The sequence below is a fragment of the Triticum urartu genome, chromosome 4A (genome assembly GCF_056163025.1).
Source record: "Triticum urartu cultivar PI428250 chromosome 4A, HENAU_Tu73, whole genome shotgun sequence".
Lineage (NCBI taxonomy): Eukaryota > Viridiplantae > Streptophyta > Magnoliopsida > Poales > Poaceae > Triticum > Triticum urartu.
Genome location: NC_141876.1, coordinates 583,107,022 through 583,129,540, shown reverse-complemented (window position 1 = coordinate 583,129,540; position 22,519 = coordinate 583,107,022). Strand labels below are relative to the sequence as shown.

The window sequence follows — 22,519 nt, the reverse complement described above, 5'->3', positions numbered from 1 at the left end:
AAATATGAAGACACATACCTGCTGGCTGTGACGGCTGCTCTGGCTCAAACACGAAGTTGGACGAGGGACCGTGCTATTGTGGCTGTGGAGAAAACACGAAGCTCGACGAGGGACCGTGCTGCTGTGGCTGTGGAGAAAACACGAAGCTCGACGTGGGACCATAGTGCTGCGGGTGCTGCCACGTTGAACTGCCAGGTTGGTCAGGACGGGGTGGCCTCATTGCCAACTGATGTGCTAGACGTGGACGTGGTTGATGTCGCTGCACGTGATAGCCTCGTAGACAGCCTGTATTTTGTTCTACATTTGTTCCAGGAAGGGCTGTAGCACAGGATGGTGGTGAAGAAGAGGCCCAAATGAAAATGATCGTCCAAAGGTGGTCACGTCGTCATAGAGTCCGTGTGTTAAGGTAGCCTGCAAATTTCATGACGATTATTAAGCATGCACGTCAAAGTATGTGACAACATTACTTACAGAAAATATATCTTACCGCGTACTGCCTAGAGCTCGAAGTATCATAGCTCGGGTACATATCCGACGGAGTAGGATCATGTATCTCCTCTGGGTGAGAGTGCTCAACGATGCGTAACCGTGTTCCGGTCATGTAGCGCCGCAAATAGAGATTGAGTTCATCAAGATCAAAATTGTGATTCTCGTGCCATAGATGTGTGTTTGTTGTCTCCCATTAATTCTATAACATACGGCTCTAGTCTAACTAGTCAGTCAGCAGTTGTCCTAGTCATGCCCTTCCTTGTCGTCCTAAAATTGTGGTGTGTGGTCAACAATTCCATAATGCTTCGAATTGAGTAATATGAAAGATGATGCAACATTGAAAAACTGGTTAATGCCCATGGATGTGTGCTGGCACCGGGTTCTCTGTAGGGGTGGTAGCTCCAACTGCAGAAGACCAAATTGCCTAATAACCCTCTGTTGTGCCATCTCCTCGACGAAGACATCGAATATGATCTTCGGTTTCGTCATCCAGTAATCTCGGTCCCTTGTGCATAGCACAGACATACCACCAGGGTATCTCGCATTTATGGCTGCTTCCGTGTAGGGCTGCCAGATGACCCCAGTGTACGTATCGAACTGCTCGTTCAATGCCGTGTATGCCTTCCTGGTCCGATCACTAGCAAAGCGTCTCTGCAAAAAACAAATGTTAGTAGCTGCTAGCATTGAACTATCTCTGGTGCACACAAAAGTTGCATTAAACTATAACACGATACATACCTCACGACGTGTCCAACACAGACCAAAAGTAGGCTTGTCGATGCCGTCAGCATCAAACATGGCGGCTATAGGCTGATCAACACGTACATCTGGTCGCCCTATAGAGAACCTCTCCCACGACCACAGCTGTAGGAATAGAGGGCATCCAAGAAGGGCTGGCTTTTTCGATGTAAGCTGGCAACCGTTGCACATACCTCGGTATGTAGCCGCTAAGACCGCCGAACGCCAACTCCTCTGTCTGATCTGATCCGCCGTCTGAGCGCTCGCTATCTCGAGTGCCATAGGGATGTAGTGCGCGCTAATAGTGGTGACATGGTTCTCTGTGAACATCACCTTGCCGAAAAGCCACATTAAGTAGGCCTCCAGGCTCCGAGTGATCTGTTCCGCACTCAATGGCGCCTGGAACTTCTGGATCTGCATTAAGCAAAGAGAAAGTTTTAGTTAGCTGCAGGTATTTTCTGTAAAACCATATGCATGATAACTTGAAGATAAAAGCTAGGGGAAATAACCTGGAAATTGAGCAACCACTCATACTTAGGTCCATGATGCTCCCATACGGGATCCGGAGCATCCGGAAAAACACCATGAAAACGTTGTGTAAGACCTCGCTCAGATGGTGCATACACCAAGGGCTCTGCAAGTCCTGCCATGGAACTTGTTCCTCAGGGCCTGGGTTTGTCAGTGTCCTTATCGCACTGAGTATACCTGCATGCATGTCATGAAGGATGCACACATTGGGCTTCTCCTTCACAACTGATATTTTCAACTGCCTGAAGAACCATGTCCAACTTTCAATGTTCTCACTCTCCACAAAAGCAAATGCGAGTGGGACGACTTGATTTTGGCCGTCTTGACCTATGGCTGTCAGGATCTGACCCTTGTACTTGCCTATGAGAAAAGTACCGTCAACACATATCACCGGCTAGCAATGCCTGAAAGCTTCGATGCATACACCGAAATAGAAGAGACGATGCAACACCCTCACAGTTGGGAACTCTGGCATGAACATGTCTTGGATATCGATATATGTGCCTGGATTCCGCTATTGTAGGGTGTAGAGGAGCTGGACAGATTCATATGCATCAAAATAAGAACCGAATCTCCTCTCAAGCGCCGCATGCTTAGCCCTCCAAGCCTTGCCATAAGAAATTCTATACTTGAACCTGGCAAATACTTTTGTCTGGACTGCCTTCACTTCCATACCTTTGCCCTACACTATCTCATCGTAAAAAAACCGAGCAATAAGCATCGATGAAAGGTTGGCATGATCCTGAGGGATGCAGGGAATAAGACAATTGTGATTAACTAAGTCACTTATCACCCAACCTGTGCCATACTTAGGGAGAAAGCCGTGCACCCTGGCGGGACAATCTGCGTTCTTGCATACCATTGTCAGGAATTTCTGACTGGACACCTGAGCTGTGAAAACCCTTTGCGTGGACATTGCCCAATTAATTATTGCATCCTTCAGGGCTTGCTTGTTCGGATACATAGCATCCGTCGCAATATTGTTCTGGTGATATTGCCAGGCTGAATCATGTCCATCATTCACGGTCATTGCAGATGAGAAGTCATGATTCCACGATGCAGGATTCAGGACCTCCTCTGCATTTTCTTCTTCATCTGACTCGTCAGAATCATCGGCATGACCCCTTTCAACATCGGTGTCTTCTTCTTCCATCTGGTCCTGCATGTGCCCATCTACCTCGTCAGCATCCACCTCGCCATTGTAATCACCATCGGCATTTCCTCCTACGTGACTACTCTGCCCTGGTTCATAACCATAAGCATTTCCTCCTTCTACCTGACTGCTCTGTCCTTGTTCGTAACCATCATCTCCAGCATTTGACATAGATAACTGCCTCCCTACACTGCTATGACCAGGATCGTAGCCACCCTCGCCTTCATGTGCAGTGACCTCCTTCACGACGGGAAGCACTAAAGCAATAGGATTGCATCCCCTTCGTTCACAACCTTGTAACCACCGCACCCAATCGGAGTCTCGCTCTATTGGCCTCAAATAAAAGTAAATTATTGAACTTGACCGTGTCCACAATGCATGAACACCGACGGTGTGCGTTTCAGTATCAAGACCTAAACTTGCCGCAATCCATTCTTTCAACTGACTGACAGACCATGTTTGAGGTGCACTCATTGCCACCTCTATGTAAGTAAATTCACCCAGATCTGCTCCCATCTTAGTTGTTTGGACAGTACCAGGACCATAGTAAAATCTGAACTTCACTACATCGGACATCTTGGCCCACCTATTTTTTTTCAACAACAAAATACAAGTATTAAGCAATAACTTAAAATACCCCCACTAACAAATATTAGACATGTCTATATATTAGGGCATCTTCAGCCGCGCCCCCAGGAAGGCCTCCCCAGGCGATTTTTTCGCGCCGGCGCCGAAAAACGGCCTAGTCGCGCCCCCAGGAGCCCGTTTTTCGCTGGCTTGGGCCGAAAACAGCGCCGGCGGACCCAGGCCGAACCCGGCGCACTGGGGGGCGCCCGGGGGCGCCGGGGCGAACTGTTTTGGCGCGAAAAAGATGCGGGCCAGCCGCGTCAGCGACTCGGCGCCTCGTCTTCCCCCAACGGCCTCGGTTCCCGCGGGGAATCAATGGCAAGGCTGCCGCCGGTCAGCCTTGCCATTGATTCCTCACGGGCGGCGCGTCACGGGACGGCGCGCCGACGCCTCCCCTTCCTCGCACGCGTACACACGGGCGCGGCCCGGCTATAAAAGCCGGCGGCCTCCACTCGCCTATGCCCACACCAGCCCCGCCCCTCGCCGCCGTCCAGCCCCTCCCTCTCCCTGCCTCTCCCGAGCGCCGCCGCCCAGCCCCTCCCTCTACCTCTCCCGAGCCTGCCCAGCGCCGCCGTCGCCATGACGGAACGCTTCCCCGGAGACAAGGCGGCGGCCAACGGCTTCGGCCGCCATTCGCTCGGCGAACAGGAGTCCTGGCTCCTGTTCCAGGCGAACATCCCGGCGTCGCCGGACATGCGCGCCGGGCCAACGGGGTGGAGGCTCAGCGCCGGGGGAGTGCCCATTCCCTCGTTGCCCGACGCCGTGGCGAAGCCGAACTACTTCGCCGAGGAGGTCGAGATCGTGCGCGCGTCCCTCACCGACGCCCAACTCTCCCTCCCCCAGTACGCGCCGACAACCACGCGGCTTGGGCGGCGTATTTTGAGCGCCGCCAGCAGCAGCGCTTGGCGTCCACCAACGGCGCGCCGGTGGTCGGCGGCCGGCAGAACAGCGAGGGGCGCCACCTCTGGTGGGGCGTCCCCGGCCGCACGCTCGAGGGCGTGCTCACGTACCTCGAGGGCGGCAACGACCCGCCGTTGGCGTACCCCCCGGCGTCTCGGGCCATGGGCGCCAAGGAGGTTCGGCGCCTCCTCTTCTTCCTCCTCATCGCGTTCTTCTTCACACTCCTCCGGTTCTCCGGCGCTGCTCGGCGTCAAGGCCGAGCCCGCGGCGGAGACGCTGCTCGGCCAGCGCACTCGCAGCGCTGGCATCGTCATCAACGAGGGCGGCCGGCGCGCCTCCTCCTCGTCGGTTCCTCCACGCTTCGTCAAGCCAAAGACGGAGCCGGGGCTGGCGCCGGTGAAGACGGAGCCGGGGCTGGCGCCGGTGAAGGCGGAGTTCGACGACGACGACACGGCCCTCGAATGGGCGCGCCAGGACTCCATTGCGATGGAGAAGGCGTGCCGGGAGAAGGAGAAGGAGCGCCAGCGCGCCGCCCTATGCCGCTTCGAGGAGCGCCGACGCAGCCGCGAGGAAGGCGGGGTCGTCGTCTTATGCGACAGCGACGACGACGACGACGCGCCGCCGCCTGTTCGCCATGGCGACGCCGGGCAGGGGTCCAGCAGGGGCACCCGCGTCAAGGAGGAGAAGGCCGACGACGACGATGGCGGCGACGGCGGCGACGACTTCAGCCCCTTTCTTTTTTTTAGATTAGGTTAATGTAATGTTTGGACGAATTTCGCCGAAATTTGCCATGTTTGGCCGAAATTTAACTAGTTTTTATCATAACTTCGCCGAACGTTCTTTTTTTTGTTTTTTAATATGCGCCTGGGGGCGGCCCTGGGGGCCGACGGCTGGGGACCGACTCACCCCCAGGGCCATTTTTGCGCCGGCTCACCCCCAGGCGGCGCTTTTAGACGCCCCCTGGGGGGCCAACGGCTGGAGATGCCCTTAGCTAGCTATATATTAAAGAATATTAATGGAGCAACTAAATACTAGACATCCACATATAGTCCGGAATATTACCGGAGCAACTACACATTTTTACACAACTAATTAGTTGACATCTAAATAAAATGCTCACCGGAACCGGAACCGGAAAATAAAATGCTCACCACGACCACCTAAATATTTACGTTTACTACTGGAGCAAATAACAATAATTGCACGCAACTTCGAAAAATAAAATGTTTGTTGAAATATACCCTTGAAGCGTGCGTGCGAACGACGAACGGCGGCCTTCAATCACCTGAACCGGAGCCGGAAATTCCACCGAACTACCGGAGCTTCACCTCCACCACACTGCCCCAGCTTCTCCACCACCACCTCCACCTCCACCGCCGCCACAACCTCCACCAATGAGCTGAAAAAATGCTCCAACAAAATGCTCACCACGACCACCACAAGCTACCCCATCAGTAGATCGAGGTCTCTTTTGGCTCCCCTAACTATGTAGAACCCATTCACGGTGCTAAATCCGGAAAAACCGGGTCATTTTGGTGTATTAATTGGAGCTATTTCGTGTAAGAGAGAGGATGAAGGAAGAACAAAGAGAAGAGCTGAGAGATGCGCGCGGTGGGAGAAAGGAAAGGAGAATGAGAAGGAGAAAAGAGGCAGCGCTGCGGGGTCCGCTCCCTATCGGCCAGCAGTTGGCCGATCGATCGGCAGCTGGCCGACTGGGGCGCCCGTGACCCAGCCCGCGCTGACAGCCAGCGTAGCGACGTGGCCCGGCTAGTAGTCGGCCCGCACGTGGCCGATTGACCACCTGTTGGCCCGCAGTTGGCTGATAAGGCCCTGTCGGCCCGCTGCTAGCTGACTAGGCTCAGTCGGCCTGATGCTGGCTGATTGGGTAATATTTTCAAAAATAAAAATATCAGCGTAATATTTGTGCAAATGAATAAAAATGTATTATTTGAAAAAAATTAGCTCATAGCAAAGGGTTTTTGTTCCCTCTTTATCTCCAATAAAAAAAGAAGACGATCCAAAATTATCATTAAGAACATTTTTTAAGTACTCCTCCCACCCAGAAATAAGTTTTGTGGTTTTAGTTCAAATGAAACCACGAGTACTGAGCAAACCCAATCAACATAATCAAAGATATTAGACACCTCTCCGGTACCGGCGGTCCCAGGCGGCTTGGGCTCCCCTAGGGTTTCCCCGCGCCGCCGCCGGCTCCCCAGTCGCGCGTCGTCGACCGCCGCTTGCTCTCCCCCGCTCCCCCACCCCCACCTCCACCCCTCCCTCCCCCTCCCTTCCCTGTAACCCCCACGTCGCCTTCCCGAGCAGGGCAACCGGTGGCCTCGACCGGACTCCCCTTCGCGCTCCCCTCGTTCCTCCCTTCCCCCGCCGCCGCTGGCGGGCGCCGCTGGGCCTTGCCCGCGTGGTGCTACTGGCGGCGGCGGACCTGTCCTTCCCCGCGCGCTGACCCTCCTGCTCGGGCGGTGGTGGCAAGGCGGCGATGATGCCGCATGCCACGGTGGCCCTCGAGGCGGCGGCACGGCCGTTGGTCGTGGGGCGGCATGGTGGCGGTGTTGGCTGGCGGCGCGCTCCAAGCCCAGATCTGGGCCCGTTTGGGCCCCGTCTGGGTTGGGTCAGGCCGGTGGCACGACGCTCGGCGGCGTCGCTTCCTGGTGGCAGTGGCGAGGCGGCGGCGGTCTACGGGCGGAGGGGACTTCGTCGGTCGGCGTGTTGCAGCGCGGTGACAAGGACTGTCCGGGCCGTAGGGGGATGTTCCCTCCCATCGGTCGAGTAGTGCCCGCTCTTGCAATGGGGGTTGTTCCCTCCCATCGGTCGAGTAGTGCCCGCTCTCGTGGCCGTTGTCTCCTTTCCCTCTCCTGGCCTCGTGTTGGCAGCTCCAAAGAGACGGCGAGGGTGGTCCGGTAAACGTGGTGGCACATGCTGGTGGGCGCTGCATGGGTGGTGCACTACGAAGTGTCTGGAGTGGTGGTGGTGGTTGTGGATCGGGAGAACTCCCTGTCGGTTTGTCGGCACCGATGCGATGACGCCTGCGAGCGCCGTCGGACCTTCCTGAGGGGCATCGGGTATATCTCTTCCCCACTATCCCTCGCGTACCGGGGAAACCCTAGAACTTGTTCGGGCAATAGCGGCGGCATCGTCGCATTCCTTCTTGAAGGTGTTGCTTGGTGCGCGGCGCTTCGGGATGCTGGGAGCGTGGTGGTACTTCTTCAGAGGGTGTAGCACTTGCCGGTCTTCCTTTCTTCGTTGATCTGTCGATGTTGGCATTTATTTATTTTTTTTATTTTTTTTTATTTTAGACTTTTGTGTGTTGCGGGCCCAGCGAGCTGGATGTATCGGGTGTTTGCTTTAGAATATAAAAGCGGGGGAAACTCTTTATCGTAAGGAAAAAGCTAATGTTCTATGTTTGACACGAGTCTTGCCAACGCAAAGCTGCTCTTCTTCATCTCTATCTCCACCGAAATGCCCGCATTTATTTATCTTTTCTATCCACACGTTGAATCCAACCTTCATCCACGACCTCTTTTTGATCTCATCTCACCATGCACTCCAGTTCTTGCAACTGGGCACTTGTTTCGAAAAGGCATACCGCAACAAACAGCCTGTTGCAGATAGACATGAGAGAGGGTGACGAGGACGACACGGCCTCCGCCTGCGGTGGCCTTGCTGACCATGGCTGAAAACGCACACGTGTCTGTCGTCTTCCCCGCTTGCCACGTGTCCCATGTGGGGCACATCTACCGCTCACCTCTGCATCCTTATCCCAACAGCCACACATTCTCCTGTTGACCCTCGCATCCCCTACTTCTATCTCTTCATCCCGTGCCTCTTTTCATGGATCTCATCCCCACCTCTTCTCAAATAAGCACGTTGCCACCACATCGGCGGCGACCGCTGGCGTCCTTCCTCCGCCGTAAAAATGCGGGTGCTGCAGAGACCACGGGGTGCTCTCTCCGTTGCAGTCATCAGCGTTCTTAGCAAGTTTTCGCAACAACAGCCTTGTTGCATGAATACATAGAAGAGGCTGGAGATGTTGGGTCCTATTTGCAATAGAGGTTTTGCAACAAGGGTCTTCATATAGAAAAATAGAAAAGATGGCCCTCGAAGCCATAGATCACTCGTCGTCGAACTTGAGCATGTTGGCCTGCATCTTCTCGAACCACGACCTCTTCCTTGGCGACAAGGCGTTGAGATCCACCTTCATGATCTCCACCCTGGTCATCATGCTTGCAAGAGCCACTTCTTTCGCCTTTGTCTTGGCGTTGGCGGCCTCAATCTCTAACATCTTAGCATGCTTCTCCGCCTCGAGCTCGAACATCTTGGCTTGCTTCTCGGCGTCAAGATCAAGCCTCCTCCTTTGGATCTCCATGAAAGCATCCATTTGCTCCGCCTTGAAACGCCGGCACTCCTCCCTTGAGTTCTTCTTATTCATCATGTCGTCCACGCTTGCGATCAAGGCGTTGGTGGCCGCATCTCGCTTGTCCTCCTTCTTGGAGTTGGTCTTCCCCCGCGGCCGTGCCGGCTCGCCCTCCCCAACATCCTCCACGGTGCCCTTCCCCCCACGTGCCTTGAGTGCGGCATATTGTGCCTTGAACTTCTCTTCGTCCTTGATGACCCGATAGCAATGGGAGAGGTTGAAGCACTTGCCATTGTGTTGAACCTTGAATGCCTCCAAAGCTTGAAATGCCTACAAAATGTTTCCATGCAAGCATATGGGCAAGTGATAGCAAATGAAGACGTAAATGGATGATCTTGATGGCACAAAAGAGGGCGGCTTGCTTGCTATCATATCATGTCTTGCATGCCGATGCCGCTCACGGGGCGGGCCTTGACGCTCTCAAGGGTGGCGCAAAAATTGTTGCACTCTTGTTGGATCACCCTCCACCGCCTGGAAATGGAGACCCACCCGCGCGTGCTCACAAATTGGTAAGGTGGAAACTTCTTGCGCTCATGAAACTCACGGTGCACACGAGTCCAAAAGGTCGAATGCTTTTGCTCGGCGCCCGTCTTTGGGTCTTGTCCAATGTCTCGCCAACACTCGCAAAGAAGTTTGTCCTCGGCAGCTGTGTACGCCTTCGTGCGCTTGCTCTTGCGCTTCGGCTTAGGACCGGCAGTTTGGTTGGCGAGCTCGTCCTCGAACAAAGGCTCCACTTCGATGTCGCACTCGTCCTCTTCCTCTAGCCCATAGTCCTACGGGAACTCGTGGTCGAGGGGGAAGCCGTCCAGGTCGATGCCGACCTGATCACGCATGAAGGCCGCCTGATCGGGATCATAGCCAGCGGCCGGCGTGAACGCCTCGCGGTCGTCCTGGCTTTGTGTCTTGTCGGGATCGTAGCTAGCGCTCGGCGCACCACCCTTGAAGATGAGGTTTTGCATGTAGTCCTCGTCGACGGCAGATGGCATTTCCTCGAACAGGTTACGGGCGTCCGGGAGCCCGCCGGCCGGCGTCTGTCGCGCGCGTTTTCTTGTGCCGCCGGACGATGAGCCACCGACCATCGGGGTGGCGTTGAGGTCGATGGGCGCGGGCGCGGGCGTGGAAGGCGCGACCACGCTCACGTCAGGTGAGCACTCCCTAAAGAGGCGGGAGGCCTGCGGGTAGACGTGGAAGCTAGGGACCGGGTTGCAAGTCGACGCGCGGGGTGAGTCGGGCAGCACCATCCGAGGAAACGCCGACGAGCCGGTGCTGGCCCCGGCGACGGCGGCTTGGAGGACGTTGTGTTGGCTAGGGTTTACCCCTATCATGTAGAGCGCCTCCCTCGTTGCCGCGGCGACGCGGGCGTTGGTGAACTCCTGCTGCGCGGCGGCGGCCTCATCCCTCACGTCCACAGCGTGCCTCCGGCCCTTCCTCTTGGCCGACTCCCTTGCCCGTTGTTCGGGCGTCAGCGCCTTCTTCGGCTTGGTCGCGGCGACGGTCTTGCGCGAGGCACGAGGCTTGCCTTTCCCCGAGGGGGCGACGACGCCGGACGAGGCGAGGGAGGCGAGGCCGGCAGCGGCGTCGAGGTCGAGGTCGATGGCGTCCTCCATGACTGGTTAGGGGCGTGGGCGCGCGCGGGCGGGAGCGTTTTGGGGGAAAATGGAGGGGAATGTTGGTGGCTGCCACCAACCGGCTGGCCCGGGGAGAGAAGTAGGTGCGCGCGCACGTTCGTCTCGTGTCCGCGCCGACGCAAATCCGACTCAAAATTAGGCCTGAAATGGGTCGCCCGCGGACAAAAACGGACGCGCGTCCGTTTGGGTCGGCGCGTTGGGCCGTCACTTTTGTCCGCGCCGACCCAAACGGATGCGGGCGGACGAAATGGGTAGCTGGAGTTGTTCTAAGTGTTGGCGTTTTAGTTCAAATGAAACCACAACCACTATTTTAGTACGGAGGGAGTATATTTTAGAGTTCAAATTTAAAACAAGCACAATTTCCAATTTTAAAGGGACGCAAAGAGATTTAAAGCGCGACCCAAGGCACCGTATTCGGCGCACCCATCCCATCCGCGCCGCACGAGAGCATCCAAAAGCCCTAAACCTTTGCCCCCCATTCCTCCGCTCCACCCCACCCATGGGCGCCGACCGCCTCCTCCACCTCGTCCGCGCGCCGGCGGCCGCCCCCGCGGGTCCCCTACGCGGCCACCCCCGGCCGCACAGCCGGGTCCGCCTCCCCGCGACGCCCGCCGCCGGGATGCGCCGCGTCGCCGTGTCCTGCTCTGCCTCCGGCTCCGGCTCCGGCTCCGGCTCCGGACCGGCCGACGAGGAAGGCATGACCTACAAGGGCGCCGGCGTGGACATCGACGCCGGGACCGAGCTCGTCCGCCGCATCCGCAGGCTGGCCCCCGGGATTGGCGGCTTCGGCGGCCTCTACCCCCACGGTGCACCTCTACTCTTCCTCATCTTGCTCGCTTTTCCATGCTGCCTTTTACTCTAGTTAGCGGTCCTCTGTACTGCGATTCAGAATTCAAGCGTGGAGACGCAAGAAATCCGTTGCCTATGATTGTGCGTAGATCGGAAATTGGTTGTACAGGGGGATGCCTTGTTACATAATTCAGTAATTGATGGCCTTTTTTCTGTCAGTGAGAGGGGGCGATTGTGAGGTACTACTATACTACTGTTTGGTAGATATATGTTGTGGAAAGTGACAGGTGTGGAAAGTGAGTTTCTTATGTTGTACTCCCTCCGTTCCTAAATATTTGTCTTTCTAGAGATTTCAACAGGTGACTACATATGGAGCAAAATGAGTGAATCTACACTCTAAAATATGTCTATATACATCCGTACGGTAGTCTATTTGAAATCTCTAAAAAGACAAATACTTAGGAACGGAGGGAGTATTTGACTAAACAGTAATTGATATATGTATCTACCAAGCACAAACAGTATTATAGTATTAGGCTAGTAAGAGTAAGAGGTCTGCGTCGTGTATTTGACTAGTTATTACTCGTTTACTTACTTGGATACAGAAATGTGTTGCCGTGTTAGTAAAATTTGGTCTTCTGCCATTTTGTTGAACAGGGGACGAGTACCTTGTGGCTGGTACTGATGGAGTTGGGACGAAGCTCAAGCTCGCGTTTGAGACCGGTATTCATGATACCATCGGGATTGACCTGGTATGTTCTCACTTGCTTTTCATACATGTCGTCTGTCAGATTTCCTAGGAGAGTCGATGAACATTTTCTGTGTCTGATCCATCGTGTCAGGTTGCTATGAGTGTCAATGACATTGTAACTTCTGGTGCGAAGCCATTGTTCTTCCTCGATTACTATGCTACGAGCAAGCTCAATGTTGACCTTGCAGAGAAGGTATACTGTCAGTATTGCTGCTCATTTAGCACAGTAATTCTTGCTCTTGCTCATTTTATCTGTCTTCCACCCATGGAGGATGATATCTATCTAGCTTTGATGGTAACTTTGTTTTGTACTTTCATAGGTCATCAAGGGGATTGTGGATGGATGCCAGCAATCAGATTGTATTCTGCTGGGAGGAGAGGTGAGATATTCTGGAATAATGCACAGATTTATAAACTGTGAGAGTACCTATTGATCTGTGCGCATCAGTCTGATAGTAACTAGATGATCTGCCATTTGATTATTTATTCTTGGTACATCGACGAAGTTGACTCACAGCAATGCATAAATACTTAACATGGCCATCTGTTTTACTCTTAGCAATGATATTTACTCTCCTGAAGCATTCCACATGGGCCATACAACTCTGAATATAAGCAGCATTTAGAAAAAACTGCATAACTCAGTGAGCTATTGTTGATACAGACAGCAGAAATGCCTGATTTCTACAAGGAAGGTGAATATGATCTGAGTGGTTTTGCTGTGGGTGCCGTAAAGAAGGATAAGGTCATTGACGGTAAAAACATTGTGGAGGGAGATGTCCTGATTGGCCTTCCTTCCAGTGGGGTTCATTCCAACGGGTTCTCTCTTGCTAGGAGGTATGCATTTATCCAGCTCCATTTGTTTAAAATCCACATAGATGATTGAGAGTGCAAATCTGATGTCACTGGTGCTTTCCTTTTGATACAATTATTGCTTCTGGTTAACGACAGTCGGAAAAATGTTTTTTTTTTCTAGAGTACTGGACAAAAGTGGACTCTCCTTGACTGATCCTCTCCCAAGAAATGATGGTGTAACAACTACCGTTGGTGAAGCTCTCATGGCACCAACTGTCATCTATGTCAAGCAGGTTAGCTTATTCTGACGAATGTCTCATATCCAGTTGACCATTTCCTGAATTTCTGATTCAGTTGTGTGGAATGAAAAAAGGTACTTGACATTATCGGCAAGGGTGGTGTAAAAGGACTAGCCCATATTACTGGTGGTGGCTTTACTGATAATATCCCAAGAGTATTTCCTAAAGGACTTGGGGCGAAAATTGTCACCGGGTCGTGGCAAGTGCTGCCTGTGTTCGAGTGGCTTCAACAGGTAAGAGCAAACAAATCCATTAGCTTGTCATGCACATTCTTGGAGCCCCGGTGAATATAGTCGCTTGTTTATAATCAAAATAATTGGTTGATGATTTGGTATCCATCTTGAGAACTTATTAATATCAGCCAGCCCAATGGTATTAGGACGTTAGTAACAAAACAAATATCTAAGTAACAATTTGTTTGATACTCGATACCAACATTGCTGAAAGTATGGTTAGTGCTGGCATGTGTATTAAAGGACCTGCAATGTTAAGCTTGAATTGGATGGGGATCTGGGAGCTTGGTAAAACATCACACAACAGAACAAGCATAGGATTCTGTGTAGCCCAGAGAAACACCGACATTATGATGTTTTTATGCATCTGTGTGCACAGTGCTCATCTGTCTTTTCGCAAAAAAAAAAGTGCTCATCTGTCTGATCCTTAACTCCTGTTTTTTTCCCCGACACTCGCAGGTTGGCAAAATCGAAGATGCTGAGATGCTGCGAACGTTCAACATGGGCGTCGGGATGGTCCTTGTAGTAAGCAAGGATGCGGCGGACAGAATCCTGGAAGAATCAAGTCCGGCTTACCGCATCGGAGAGGTGATCCAGGGCGAGGGGGTTCAGTACGTCTGAGAGCCTACACAAGCATCTCAAACTTCTAATGGTTGAGAATTGTTTAGCTGATGATGGGCAAAGCTGCCCAGGTTTTTCTGTAACCCCGCAATCTATCTTACGGGGACAAGTATCGGAGTAAAAGTAGTTTACTCCAGTGAGATTTGACAAAAAACGGGAATAATGTTTCTGGGTTCGTGACCACTCGCTGCAAACAGCTGGTGTTGCTATCCTGAACGTCACTTCACAGTTGATGTGAATGCCTCTGGTGTGCTGAATTTTCTTGAGAAATCACATATATAAATTACATCTTCTGGCCTGCTCACCCATCTGAATGAAATGGAACTTTTTTTCTGGGAGAATGAAATGTAATAATCTAAGGGCCATGTATTGCTCAAGTCACACAATCGCCACGCGACTCAAATCAAACATAAAAAGTATGATCGTCATCGAGGAAAAACTCGAGTTATTGGAATGATTTCCTTTCATAAGAACAAAATTAATAAGAAACGAAGGCAACTTTTTCACGAGGAAGAGGAGGAAAAAAAGAGAGGAGAAAACAGAAATATTATGAACATCAAGATGGCGAGGCGGTCAAAGCACACGCCACGATATGCCAACGATCGCTCTTCCCGGCCGGTCACCGGCGGTGGTGGACGATGCCGGTGCAGCGGTCCTTGATCCAGCGGAGGCCGCGGCGGAGCGACGCCTTGACCCTGGCCTCCACGGCGTAGGCCTTGTAGGCGGCCACCCTCCGCCGGCGCTTGGCCTCCGGGTCGCCCGCCCACCACGACGGCGTGGTCACCGCCGACGACCCCCCGCTGCCGCCGCCGCCATTGTTCCGCGGCGGCCCCGCCGACGAGCCCCGGAACTCCTCCAGATCCCTCATCGTCTCCCCTATCTGTTGCCTCTGCCGCGAAATGCAACGTGCCGGGACGCCCGCGCTTGCAGTTGGAGCACCGCGGGAGACCTGGCTGTATATATAGCCCGTGTGATAGAGACGAGGCCGGCCATGACGGACGGACGGTATGATTGAGAGAGATCGATCGATCGACCTCCCACTGCCCGAAAACTTCGTCAGTAGTGCTTGGCAGGTCACGGCCGGACGCGCATTATTCTTCTCCTTTCATCGTGCAACAAATCCTTGGGCCAGCTGAGACAATGCATCGCCACATAGAATGATAGTTCAGAATATTAATAGGCTCTTTGGTGAAAGAGATATCTGTATTGCTCATGTAAGTAGGAATCAGAACGTTGTTAGCCACACACTTGCTGCTTTCGGACAATCGAAGGGCTGAACTACAGTTTGGTTGCGCTCTGGACCTGCAGACGTTCCTCTGCTATGTAGGAACGAATATTCCAACGGTTGAGCAATGAAATCCTTTTAACCCCGCAAAAAAAATCACGAAAAATTACACGGTCATCATACTCCTAGTTGCCTACTGACAAGGATAGATAGATAGTAGATTACACTAGTTTTCTTTTACTCCCTCCGTTCGGAATTACTTGTCGTAAAAATGGATGTATCTAGATGTATTATAGTTCTAGATACATCTATATCAAGACAAGTAATTCCAAACGGAGGTAGTTGCGAGGATACCCAGCTGACATGAACGAGTAATGGTATAAACAACATAGATTTTTTTTTAATTTATAAACAACATAGATCATGAGATTATTACAGCACTTTTGGCATGAGGTAAAAAACCAAATTTAGGGAATAAGAGCGATTTGTTCTTGTTCGCGATTGTTATTTTTCGGTCGTAGTGGACGAGCAGTTCGCAAGTTGCCCGGCCAGCAGCAGCTGGGATTTATACACAAGGCAAAACAAGTGGCGCCCTGCCAAGTCAACCACACCGTTTCACAGCATGCACAGCCTGCGGATTTCTTTTTTATTAAATTATGAACTTCCCAATGCCCTGCTAATTTTGTCATACAAAATCAAGAAGATTACCTGTAGCCAAGTGGAGCATTACGACATAAAGAAAGAAACAGGCTAGCATATCACCACCTTCTTTTCTTCATCAATCGTGCCCAGGACCAAAACAAAATGGCCCAAGGCAATCCACGTATGCGGAACAAAAACAAAACTACTGTATGTTCATAACTAAATCCGATAATTTATTCTTTCCTATCATTTGCCTGAAAAGTTTTACAAGTCTCCAATGTACTTCCGATCCATCATATCTGTAACTCCCCCACAAAAAGTTACCTACACCAGACAGTTATGAACTTATTGGAGACGACAACAAGAGTCGAGCCCGCCCACAATACAGGCGGGCCTTTTTTTAACTGATACAACCCCCGCGGCAGAGGGGCGCTGCTGCACTATGTGCCATAACAGACTTGTGCTCAACGCACAGCCACCTGAGTTCAGACTTGGCAACACACAGTCATCACCATATAACTAACAGTAACAGTCACACAAAAGACATTTACAACAGAAGAAGCAGTCATCTCCACGTCGCGCCAAAGTGCGAGACGAAGAACCGGAAGTCCGGGTGGTCCACCTGTACGCAGCGGAGCCAGTTGTCCGCCTCCTGCATCAGCGACGTGACGCTCTCCTGCTCCGGGGCGCCGTTGGACGCCCACAAGGAGCTGCGGAGCTTGTAGGACGCCAGCCCGAAGGCGGGCAGGGAAAGCCTGCCCGTTGCGGTGGTGCAGTGGCCGATTCCCTCGAAGCCGGGGCATGCTGGTGTGGTGGGATGGCTATCTGCAAGTTGAAACCAGAGCATTCAGTTAGCGTTCCATGCATGTCCAGAATACTGGTGTCGTCTAGTGGAGGCAAGATAATAAATAAATTCCATATTTCGTATGGCGCTAGAAACAGGGTGCGGGTGCTGGTGTTTTTACCCTTGGAAGGTGTTGCCAGGCAATGGAATGTCAAGAAGCACGCGTCCAGGTCCTTCAGCGTCGGTCCTGTTGGGATTCTATATATGGGGTACCTGCAATCAAAGCATGAGGATGAAACCAGTAACGTATAGAATCATAGCAGCACTGCCACTGCAGTGTTGCTCTTCTATCTTATGCTGAAATACAGCACGGTATGCTGAAATGCAGCACGATAGGCATGCCTAGTTGTTTAGGCATGGCAACTGGTAGGCATCCTCTGCATGGGCCAGCACAGTCGGCAAATGTTATAACTTGGCCAGTACTGTGATGGCATCATGCTTAATTATAATGAAACCAATACGTTGTCTACAGAAAAACAGGTACAACGTTATGGCCAGATGCTTTCAAATAAAAATGAGGATGGCAGATAATAATAAGAGGATAATACATGGCAGGTAATAAGAGGATAATGAGGATGGCATGTATTACGGAATAATTGATCACAAATAATTAAAACTCTCAGAAGTTTAGGAACATCTACAGCAAAAGAGGATAATACATGGCAGCCAACAAATGGAACATAACACATCTTACCACTGGAAAAATGACCGAGTAAACAGGCTCAAAAGTGTTTGAAACATACCATGCAACAGACATCCAACTGGATGGCAGCAAGTCACAGCTTCTGAATGTCTTTAAAGCTGGAAATCTATCCGCAAGAACTGATACCTGGAAAGTGTGCAGAATAAGATTCTATACACTGGAAGTCCGTAACATGCTTTGAGTTTTGGAAGAAACAAAATTTACCTTGTCTGTTAAAGGCTCTCTTCCATACGGAGGATCCCGCTCCAGATGCTCAAATATAGGAAAACTTGCAGATACAAAAGCATCGCCATCCTCACTTTGTAAGACACCATTTTGAGCAGCATCAGTTTCACTGCTACTCTCACTGCTAAAATCCGTAGATTCCCCGTCACTTTCATCCAGAGGATGCCTTAAGCGAGAAAATTAAGTATAAAAAGTTATGCACTATCAAAGGTATCTCCCAAACAAAAAATACATTCTGAACTAGCAGTACTTTGTTTCATACCTATTCTCAGGACTTTTCTTATTCGTCTACTTTTGTTTCTTATTAGTCTTTTATATGTACAGAACATAGTTAAGGATAACTTGCACACCAACCCTAGCTCATAGAAATGGCAAGCACTAAGTTACAAAGTCAAGCTCAACATCTGTACAGGTTGATAAAGGAGAAACTTCTGAAATTACACAAGCTAAACAGGATTTCACCACGAAAGTAGTAGAATACTGTTTGCCAAGCTACTTTTCCAGAGACTTTAGCAAAGCAGTAGAATTTTTCTTTAAGCATCTCTGGAAAAGTAGTAGAAACAAACGGAAATCTCTCCTCTACCCTCAGTTTTGCCAAACAGTATCCGTATGTATAAACTGGGACAGATTTTATTACACTAACATTTTAGGTAAGAGCAAGTATTATATAATACGTACTAATTTTAGTATACTTAAGTGCATTCCTCATAATTTTAATTGTTACCATATATGAACAATCCTCAAGCACAAACAAAACAGATCATACCAAAAAAATGAGACAAATGAATCTGCTAGACAGATTGACCTATGGACTGTTTATATATTCCAAAAGAGAGAATTTCCTAGAAGTTATAACTTTCATAGCGCATATAAAGTTGTTACCTGGTACTTGCAACAGGTCTAGATGGATCAGCATACAGCTGGATAGCAGAGAGATATGGCACATAATATTGTATCACGGAGTCACCGCCATTTAACACCAGGGGAACACCAGCCCCATAAGCACTCCACTCCCTGAAAGACTCCCAGAGATCATCAAGGCAGAAGTAAGGAGATGAATCCATGGCATCTCCACTCCTCCGCATCCTCAGGCTTGTCTGCAGCAGAACAAAACCAATATAGCTTAATCGTAGAACAGAAGCAATATGATTCAATAACCAAAAGTGGTCTAGCTACTGGAAAACAAAATCCATTTGCGCAGACAGAACATGTGCAAATATTACTACATGATTTAAGCCTTCAGAGAAACTAATGATTTGTAGACGGCAATTGGCACAGATACACATGGCATGGATATGCAGATTACAAGCAAATCAGAGTACCTGAATGGTTACTATATCTAACTTACGTCAAGCACAATCAGCGGAAAATCAAAAGATCCAAAGAGACCAACTGTGTCAATTTCATTCGCTAACACTAAGGAAGGTAGTGCTTACATATAGACTAAACCAACCAATATTGGCTGAATAAGCATTCCCCCAAGACAAATTTCTTCTAGGAAACACGTTCTAGCAATCATCAGTTGGGGGCCATGGTTAAGAAAAGTACACATGAACTGCCACTAGGACCATGCTGGAATTGAACAACAGCTGCTGCTCACCATCCACAACTACTACCATTAAGAACTTTCAATGGCCTGGAACAACCAATAAATTCAAACGAAATGCATTCGGTCTGGAGTGAACTATGAAATGCGGCCTCGACATATTCATCCGGAATCCTTCACTCTCCTTTGGAAAATGACGCGTCGACCATCTGAATAGACCTATGTCGGTGAACATAACCAACCTAGACCAGAACAATCTGCACTTTGTTATGTATGTAGTCGTCACGTTTTAGCAGCTTGCTAAATATATATGAATCTAAAAAACTAAGTCCCTCCCGACCCTGCGCCCCACATATATGTAATCCAATCTACAACAGCACGCTTAGGCATGGAAGGATGGATACCTCGGGCGTGTTCCGGACGGGCACGGAGGGCGTGGTGGAGGCGAGGAACCTGTCCAGATTGCCGGCCTCCTCCTCCTCCTCCTCCGCGGGAGGCGCGGAGGACACGACATTCACCTCGGCGGCCGTGGAGGCGAGCGAGGGCTTGGAGGAGGTGGAGGAGGAGTCGTCGGAATCCGCCCGGCCGTCGGCGTCGAGGGACGCGGAGACGGCCGCCGCCGCGGCCGTCTTCCGCCTGGGGGAGGGGGACGGGGAGAGGGAGGGGGAGGTCGGGGGGCGGCGGCTCTGCAGGCCCTGCTGCTGGTGCTGCTGGGTCTGGCGGCGGTGGGGCGGGTAGTAAAAGCGGTCGCCTTTGAGGTGGCTGCGGGAGGAGGCGGCGGCGGCGCCGGAGGAGCCTGCCATGGTCGCGGCGGCGAGGCGGAGGTAGGGTTTGGGGGCGACGGGGCGGGGGCGGGGGATTTGGGGCGGGCGAATTGGGATGCTTAGGGTTAGGGTTTTGCTGGCCCTTTTAGCCCTCTCTCTCGCTCGCTCGCTCCCTCGCTGCCTTTGTTTTTCAGACGGGGGTTTGGATCTGAAGACTGGAGAGGAGGACGAGGGCAAAGTACAGCGGCAGGCAGGCAGGCAGTTCCTCCTCGCGGTGGCAGGCTGAGGAGAATTTGGGGAGTTTGTGTGGTGTTTTTGTCACTTTTTCTTTGATGTTGTGTATGGTGTTTTGGGTTTTTGAGCTCAATAAAAGAGAAAGTTTCATGCCAGTATGGGCGAAAACCATCATTTTTCACATTCCCCTAATAAATGGTTTCGTGCGAAATTGGAGAGACCTTAGGATGGGGGGTGGGGAGCGATAATACCGGTTCGTCTCCCGCGGATGTGCGGCGGCCTCGGTATGTTGACTACTTATTAAGGCATCTGTTGATGCTGTTGCGAGTCATGATACAGCTTCGGGGGGCGACACGGTGGGACCCACGGGGGACTTGAACCGACTCACGTGCAATAGGGTTGTGCCGGGGCGAGGGGTGCGTGGCGGTTGTGCGTAGTTGAGCGGTATCTGCTGTGGGTTGAAGGTGGCGAAATCGGGGAGACCCTAGGGGGGAAGCGATAATACCGGTTCATCTCGCGCGGACGTGCGACGGCCTCAATATGATGACTATTTAAGGCATGTATGGTAGTTGCTATGAGTTATGATACCGCTTCGGGGTGGGGGCGACGTGGTGGAACCCACGGGCGCCTTAAACCGACTCGCGTGCAATAGGGTTGCGCCCGTGGGGGCGGGGCGGGGGAGGTGCTTTGTCACATTTTTTATGTAGTGTTTAGTTTTCGCACGAAATCAGGGAGATCTTAGGGGAGGGGAGAAAGAATGTTGGTTTACCCTCCGCGGACGTGCGACGACCTCGGGATGATGACTATTGAGGGCATATATTGAAACTGCTACGGATTATGATACCGCTTCAAGGGGTGGCATGGTGGAACCCACAGGCACCTTAAGTCGACTCACGTGCGATAGGGTTGCACCCGGGGGAGCAGGGTACGTGGTGCTTGTGCATAGTTGGGTGGTATCTACTATGGATTAAAGTCGGTACAAAAAAGTTGGTGGCGCAGCAAGCCATCTTAATGACGGTGACAACAAGCATGGCGATTGCAATAATTTGGATGACATGTATGTTGGTGGGATGTGTGTAGAGTGAGACAGGGGCACACGGGGAGTTGATGGGAAGTGGTGTGTAACCATGGTATGAAGGAAATATCACTGCTCACCGCTTGTCTTCGTGGCATGTGACTTACCTATAGAGGTATGTCCATTTTAATATAACGATTCGTCCCCTAACCTAAGGCGGTTAGGGCAAACTCTCCCCTCCACGCTTCACCGGCGAGTATGTGGATTCGCCTCTTCTCTGCATGCTGCTCCAGCGGCCGATGACGGGAGGGGAATCCCGGTGCCTCCACTCCGATTAGTGGTTTAGGTTAGAGTATTTAGTCCTCGCAGGTGTCTTCCGGGCTCCAATCTTCCATGAGTTTGTCCGTCTGGACGTAGTCGACGGAGCTCCGATGTAGATTCTTGTTGTTTACTTGGGGTGGTGAGGTTAGGGTTTCTCGTCATGTGGCGAGATTTGGTGTGAGGGGCTTCAGATCTATGCAAGGGTTCAAGAGCGACGAATGTGAATCCATGGTGCTGGTCCTTAGGGGCACGTGCACGAAAACTTCCCGACTATCGTCGACAAGGTCAAGCCAACTTCGGTAGGAGAGCGGCCACAACGACGCGTGGACGGCTCATTCCGGTGGCAGAAATGGTCGTTTGGTGGTCTCCGAATCTCAATGTAATTTTTATTATGTTTGAGATATTTTGCACTTTCAGTGAACTTTTGCAATAGATCTGATCTTTTCGCAAAAAGAGCTTATCCAAAGTTAAAGAAACTCTAGCAGGTGCCATATAAATCCGTCCCACAAAATCGTTATATAGATTGCTCTAAAACAATTTTGCGGGAAGTTGTGCCCGACGCGGAACATATCTTGCAAAAGCGTACCCGAATTTTCAAAATTTAAGATAAGTTGTGTTCTCGCTACATAGTTCGTCGAGAACACACCGGTTTACCCGTCATTCCATTCCCACCACCGATGTTCTGCATAGGAGGAACATGGCACAAGTTAAAACTTGCCCTCTGTGCGGGAAGGAAGACTCTTAGAGACATGGTCTTTTGTCATTCACAATGGCCCGCTACACCTGGGTGCTATCAGATGCAAAGTTGGTAACAACAATCATAGCAAATATCAAACCCAGCGCAAAGAACTGGTCGTTTGAACTTCATGATTCGCTGAACCTGGACAATTTCATCGAACTAATCGTGACCCTTTGGTCTATATGGTACGCAAGACGCAAGGCAATTCACGAAGCAGTCTTTTAGAGTCCACATCAAACCATTTTGTTCATCAATTCTTATCTTAATGAGTTAGACCATCC

General features: G+C 51.3%; 4 protein-coding genes across 6 annotated transcripts; 1 reads left to right on the top strand and 3 right to left on the bottom strand.

The window, feature by feature from the left end:
* Positions 1 to 385: 385 nt before the first annotated feature.
* Positions 386 to 3,484, bottom strand: LOC147976825 (uncharacterized). The gene is made up of 6 exons (XM_087520983.1): positions 2,554 to 3,484; positions 1,961 to 2,115; positions 1,422 to 1,641; positions 1,228 to 1,325; positions 1,017 to 1,140; positions 386 to 411 (listed from the first exon to the last, which is right to left on the bottom strand). The coding sequence occupies exons 1-6, from the start codon at positions 3,482 to 3,484 to the stop codon at positions 386 to 388; spliced, it is 1,554 nt and encodes a 517-aa protein (XP_087377109.1).
* Positions 3,485 to 10,902: 7,418 nt separating this feature from the next.
* On the top strand, positions 10,903 to 14,282 carry LOC125552960 (phosphoribosylformylglycinamidine cyclo-ligase, chloroplastic/mitochondrial). Its single transcript, XM_048716684.2, has 8 exons — positions 10,903 to 11,298; positions 11,939 to 12,033; positions 12,124 to 12,225; positions 12,353 to 12,412; positions 12,697 to 12,869; positions 13,009 to 13,120; positions 13,201 to 13,359; positions 13,819 to 14,282. The coding sequence occupies exons 1-8, from the start codon at positions 10,992 to 10,994 to the stop codon at positions 13,978 to 13,980; spliced, it is 1,170 nt and encodes a 389-aa protein (XP_048572641.1). The 5' UTR covers positions 10,903 to 10,991; the 3' UTR covers positions 13,981 to 14,282.
* Positions 14,283 to 14,408: 126 nt separating this feature from the next.
* Positions 14,409 to 15,353, bottom strand: LOC125552962 (uncharacterized). The gene has a single exon (XM_048716685.2). It carries the CDS (start codon positions 14,846 to 14,848, stop codon positions 14,600 to 14,602), a length of 249 nt encoding a protein of 82 aa, XP_048572642.1. The 5' UTR covers positions 14,849 to 15,353; the 3' UTR covers positions 14,409 to 14,599.
* A 710-nt stretch (positions 15,354 to 16,063) lies between these two features.
* On the bottom strand, positions 16,064 to 20,153 carry LOC125552963 (uncharacterized). 3 transcript variants are annotated; one of them, XM_048716688.2, is made up of 6 exons: positions 19,570 to 20,153; positions 18,502 to 18,716; positions 17,599 to 17,740; positions 17,435 to 17,520; positions 16,813 to 16,904; positions 16,064 to 16,672 (listed from the first exon to the last, which is right to left on the bottom strand). In XM_048716688.2, the coding sequence occupies exons 1-6, from the start codon at positions 19,966 to 19,968 to the stop codon at positions 16,413 to 16,415; spliced, it is 1,194 nt and encodes a 397-aa protein (XP_048572645.1). In that variant the 5' UTR covers positions 19,969 to 20,153; the 3' UTR covers positions 16,064 to 16,412. The 3 variants fall into 3 exon arrangements, with proteins under 3 accessions (XP_048572645.1, XP_048572644.1, XP_048572643.1); XM_048716687.2 differs by having other exon boundaries at positions 17,599 to 17,743; positions 19,570 to 20,152; XM_048716686.2 differs by having other exon boundaries at positions 17,599 to 17,785; positions 19,570 to 20,144.
* Between the last annotated feature and the right edge of the window lie 2,366 nt (positions 20,154 to 22,519).

Coding starts and splice junctions, on each gene's coding strand:
- LOC147976825 (XM_087520983.1), bottom strand. CDS start 3,484: ATGTCCGATGTAGTGAAGTTCAGATTTTACTATGGTCCTGGTACTGTC. Junction 1,642..1,960: donor TTGTGAAGGAGAAGCCCAAT/GTGTGCATCCTT, acceptor TGCTTAATGCAG/ATCCAGAAGTTCCAGGCGCC. Junction 412..1,016: donor AAATGCGAGATACCCTGGTG/GTATGTCTGTGC, acceptor TGAAATTTGCAG/GCTACCTTAACACACGGACT.
- LOC125552960 (XM_048716684.2), top strand. CDS start 10,992: ATGGGCGCCGACCGCCTCCTCCACCTCGTCCGCGCGCCGGCGGCCGCC. Junction 12,034..12,123: donor ATACCATCGGGATTGACCTG/GTATGTTCTCAC, acceptor CCATCGTGTCAG/GTTGCTATGAGTGTCAATGA. Junction 12,226..12,352: donor ATGTTGACCTTGCAGAGAAG/GTATACTGTCAG, acceptor GTACTTTCATAG/GTCATCAAGGGGATTGTGGA.
- LOC125552962 (XM_048716685.2), bottom strand. CDS start 14,848: ATGAGGGATCTGGAGGAGTTCCGGGGCTCGTCGGCGGGGCCGCCGCGG.
- LOC125552963 (XM_048716686.2), bottom strand. CDS start 19,968: ATGGCAGGCTCCTCCGGCGCCGCCGCCGCCTCCTCCCGCAGCCACCTC. Junction 18,717..19,569: donor CCGTCCGGAACACGCCCGAG/GTATCCATCCTT, acceptor GTTCTGCTGCAG/ACAAGCCTGAGGATGCGGAG. Junction 17,521..17,598: donor GAGAGCCTTTAACAGACAAG/GTAAATTTTGTT, acceptor CACACTTTCCAG/GTATCAGTTCTTGCGGATAG.